The sequence below is a fragment of the Embiotoca jacksoni genome, unplaced genomic scaffold, assembly GCF_022577435.1.
Source record: "Embiotoca jacksoni isolate LCO1_2020_lvr unplaced genomic scaffold, fEmbJac1.0.p SCAF_41, whole genome shotgun sequence".
NCBI lineage: Eukaryota > Metazoa > Chordata > Actinopteri > Embiotocidae > Embiotoca > Embiotoca jacksoni.
In genome coordinates, this window is record NW_027185394.1 from 1,263,769 (window position 1) to 1,268,768 (window position 5,000).

The following is a 5,000-nucleotide window of genomic DNA, read 5'->3' on the forward strand; positions in this document are numbered from 1 at the left end:
GAGTCAGATTACATGTTTCAGTTATTTTTGGTAAACTGGCCGCTGAAGGTTTCATTGTTTTGCAAAACGAGAAACAAAAGGAGTTTTTTTAACGGCAGACATTCAGAGGGAAAACTTCCATACTGCTCAAAAAAAGCCACCTTTTACCGGTTGATGTCTTTATTTTGTAGTGCGAAAGCTCAGAAACATCCACTTCCTTCTGAAAACATAAAACAAGTCCAAGAAGGACAAGAAACAGAAGAAATGTGAATAAAGACCTTCAATTTTGTCCATACTTGAAGCAAAAAATTTCTAAACTTCTGTTCATCTTTTAAAGTAATAATCTCAAAGATTTAGTTTTCAAATTTAGTGTCTGTTAAGTCCACAGACTGTAATATAAAAGTGTTCGTAGCTTCCGGGTCTGAAAAATGAGCTGCGTCTTTAAGCTGCAATACCAGCAAGTGCCACCAGAGGTCGGCTCCAAAAAGCCTCCGGCTCCATAGACTCCCATTCAACTTCTCTCATCAAATCCAAAGTGAATAAAATGTGTCCATCAGTTATCTCGGTGTTGTTAGCTAAAGTCACTCCTTCTTATTAGTTTTCTGGAGGTCCATCTGAAAATAATCCCTCATTCATTAGAAAAGAAGATTCAAGAAGACCTGTTTTTGGGGGCGTGTGGGTAAATAAAATCTTTGAGGATAAAAAACTGAGGATAAATAAAAACTTGAAGAATCCCAAACATCCTTTGGATTAATCCTCAAGGAAACCATGCACATCGGTACAAACTTTCAGACCAGTACATAAAGTAGTTTCTGAGATATTTCAGTCTGAAACCGTCATGGACCGACAGATTCCACGTCCTAAAACCAGCTAACAAAACACTTTGTTTGGATTTTAAAAAGAAAAAATTGAACAGTTGTTATTTAAAGTTCATCAAAGAGTGTTTTTGAGCTCCGAGGCTACGTGGTCTTCTTTGACTGATTTCAAAGAGGACAAGAGTTCACAGAGTAACTCAATCTCCATTGTTGTTCAATAAAAGGAATGATGTCCATTCAGGGTAAATATCCTGAAAGGCTTTGAGTTCAATGGGAAAAAAAAAAAAATCAAAGTGGTGTTTAACCTGAAAATGTCTCCTGTCTAATTGTCTTCTTATCAAATGAAATTGTCAAATAAATTCAAAAATAATAAAAAACTGAAATCAATAAATAAGGAAAATAAAAAAAAATTGGTCAAATAAAACATTAATTGTTAATTAATTGAAATGAGAAAATAAACAGAAAATAATACATAGAGAAGAATTTGACATTAATTAGGGGAAATAAAATGTGCAAAAATGAAAGAAATAAAAAGGTGGAAATAAGTAAGAATGACAGAGAAATTCATGAATTAATAATATCATTAATAAATTGAGAAAATGAATATGATTGGGATATGAATAACTCCGGAACAACTGAAATAAGGAAATCAATAGAAAATAATTAAATGCAGGCAAGAAAACACGGAATGATGAACAAGTGTTTTCTCGTAAATTGTTCATCTAATTAAGCATATTGTGAATTGAATCGATATGAATAGAAAAAGAAGTGACTGTGAAATCTTGAATGGATGCGGCTACAATAAATCCATTGGTGGTAATGGGACTCCTGCCGCCTTTACAATCCCGTTAGATGGGCTGCAGGGACCAGTCAGCGGGCACGATACCGGCAAAGGCCGTGTTTGCTGTTCAATAAAAGACTTCTGCTCGGGATGCATGTGTTTTTCTCTGGAGGAGGATGGGAATAGAAGGGCCAAAGGGGAAACCGGTTGGAGAAGTTTCAGAAGAAAGAGGGGGAGGTTTACTGTTTCACATGAAACCGTCTCCACAGGAAATTACCAAAATAATAAAGTGATGTGTTATAAAAAACAAATTCTCTAACACATCTGAAATAACAAAAACTGTCACCAAGTCTTTGTGTTAAACTCTGTTGAAACCGGACATTGATGTCATCAACCATCAGTGATGTCATCAACCATCAGTGATGTCATCATCCATCAGTGATGTCATCGTTGGTTTGTGAACGTTATGAATCCTCCAGTTCAGATTCTGTCTGTCACCATCTTTACTAGTTCGGAGCGGTTTGGAGCAGGAAGTGACCATATTTGGACGAGCTGGGGGAGGAGCCAGAGGTGGATCTGACCGATCTGATTGGAAACCTGACGATACGACGTCCCGCCCACCGATAGCTGGAACCTGACTGCACCACAGGCCTGTCAATCAATCAAGGTATTGCAGCTTCTGCATCGGCCTCATTTTTCAGACGCGGAAGCTACGAACACTTTTATATATACAAACTGAACTGTTTTTCAAAAAGCCGTGCTTTTGTGGGCGTGTCCGTCTGTTTGATTGGCAGGCGTGTGGTGCATTCAGGTTACAGCCTGTGACAAGCACACGAGGTTGTTTGTTCCCTCAAAAACGAGTGTTTCCTAAATCTGCTCCCCTGGTTCATTGGTCAGAGAAAGACCTCGAGGGTCCTGGATTCAAAACGGTCACTTCAGCCACTTTTGCATGAAAACTAACCTCCTTAAAGTCACGTCACCTCTGTCGTCATGGCGACAGTAAAGGCAAATAAAACAAATAGCACTCCCGCACGCCCCCCGCCGCTTCACGTAACCATCCCGTCCGAAACCTCCCTCTTACCAAAGAAAGGGAAAACACTTATAATGTAGATACGTCATCTGAGCTGGATTCATTCCATTATGTTCACACCCCGAATTTCACCAATGTAATTGTGGGTTGACCAAAAGACAGATTGGCTCAATTCTGGTAGGATGATGAACTCTGTTGGGAAAAAGAAACACCTACGTTTTACTGAAAACGGAAGTGAAAAATAATATTAGGTTTGAGATCTTTGTTTCATTTCCCCAGAGGAGATTGTTTAGAAATCCTGAGGCCTGCTGTCAGTGCTGGCTGCATATGTGAAGAATTTTAATTGACTGGGAGGAAGGAAAGAAAAAAACAAATTTCAACACTTACTTCTTGTTGCTACATGTTCACCCAGAGGAAAGGAAAAGTACTCACACACACACACATGGTGGTTTGGATCGAGAGGGAAAGTATGAAACTATGTTTATTTTGGGGTTCCCCCTGTCTGTTGGAAGGCCAACCACTCCTCCTACTATTACCATGGCTGTCATCTCCGTCTGGCCTCTCCCCCTGCTGCTCATGTATTTATTTTTATGAATCCGACACGTGTGCGTTCTTGCCTCATTCGGTGAGATCGTGTGTCGACTGGAAACAGCAGAAATAAGAAACTGACCGGGAAACCTTGTGAAAGTGTAAAACATGTGTTCTTCAAAGATTAAAAAATGGTTTTAATGACACCGGACATTTTATTCACTTTGGATTTGATGAGAGAAGTTGAATGGGAGTCTATGGAGCCGGAGGCTTTTTGGAGCCGACCTCTAGTGGCACTCGCTGGTATTGCAGCTGAAGACACTTCTGGATCAAATCCAAAGTGAATAAAATGTGTCCATCAGTTATCTCGGTGTTGTTAGCTAAAGTCACTCCTTCTTATTAGTTTTCTGGAGGTCCATCTGAAAATAATCCCTCATTCATTAGAAAAGAAGATTCAAGAAGACCTGTTTTTTGTTTTTTGTTTTTTTTGGTGGGGGGGGTGGTCTTAATTGATTGACAGGCCTGTGGTGCAGTCAGGTTACAGCTATAGTGACTACAGTAAATATGGTCACTTCCTGCTACCAAAATAGTCTGTGTGATTCAGACCCGGAAATCAGAGTTGATTCCGTTTTGAATGTCCACAATAAGACAGTTAAATTATAAACAGACTTCTGAGTCTGTGATCTGGACGGAGTCATCGACAATATCACGTCCCGCTTTGAGACGTGAGGTCACAGCTCAACAGTGATAAAAAAAAAAACGCATAATATAAACTTTAGATATAAGAATCGTTTCACTCAACAACATTTAACTTCTTTTTATTTTGAACTAAAGTTATTTTCACCTCTTAAAATCCACTACCATCATTTGTCCACCAGGTGTAATCAGCACCCCTAATAATAATAATCGTTGCCACAGATCGAATTTAAAGGTGTTTTTTGGGGGGGCGGTTAATGGTTGTCTTGTCTAACGTGTACACTAGGTGGCCCCATCTCATATTTTCTATATTTCTGTTATTTGAGGGGCTGAAATCACTCACATTAAGACTTTCTTCACCTTTTTTCTGTAAAGGTATGAGTAACATTTCACTTCTACTTTTTTTATTTTTTTGCTATTTTTTTTTTTGTTTTTGTTTATTTGTTTGTCTGTTAAAAAAATTGCACTAACAATTCGCCTGCCTCTAACCTGGAAGCCTGGACTTCCCTCTTCCTCAGCATCCTCCAGTTCCTCCCGGAGGATCCCGAGGCATTGCCACGACCACGAGATGTAAGTTTTAACAATTACACGTCATATTAAAGTTCATTCTGCATACCAGTGGGTTGAGTTTCTCCTGAATTTTTATTTGACCTATTGACACACAGTTATTCCCCTGGAAATGTCACACGTCATACCTTCAGATATTAATAAAAAAAAACATGAACTATTTTTGTGGGTTTTTTAGGATTTTAACTTTCAGATATAAATAAGAAAACAAACTATTTTCGTGTTATTGTGTTGTTGTTTTTTTTTTACATAGACTAGAAAACCACTTAATTTACAGTTGATGAGGATGTTGAGAATTTTTGACATTTTTAGTAAAGAAAAAAAAAGTATATAAAAAACATCATGGAAGTAGTTTTAACTAGATTTATTATTAATATCTCTGGCAAAATCTCTTCCGATGTTTCATTACTAGTTTCCTTCAGCTCACTTTAAAAATAAAAACTCTTAATAGATCTGCTGTAAAAAAAAATCCCTTTGTGGGATTAATAAAGTAACTGTCTGTCTGTCTGTCTGTCTGTCTGTCTGTCTGTCTGTCTGTCTATCTATCTATCTATCTATCTATCTATCTATCTATCTATCTATCTATCTATCTATCTATCTATCT

The 5,000-nt window shown here is 37.9% G+C and overlaps 1 protein-coding gene across 1 annotated transcript in view; it reads left to right on the forward strand.

Annotated features, from left to right (window-relative positions):
• The first annotated feature begins 4,351 nt into the window (after positions 1–4,351).
• tnfrsf11b (tumor necrosis factor receptor superfamily, member 11b) overlaps positions 4,352–5,000 on the forward strand; it is a 36,218-nt gene continuing 35,569 nt past the window's right edge. The window contains exon 1 of the mRNA XM_069168802.1: positions 4,352–4,399. Coding sequence (XP_069024903.1) covers positions 4,398–4,399 — 2 coding nt within the window. The 5' untranslated portion in view covers positions 4,352–4,397. The remainder of the gene's footprint in view (positions 4,400–5,000) is intronic.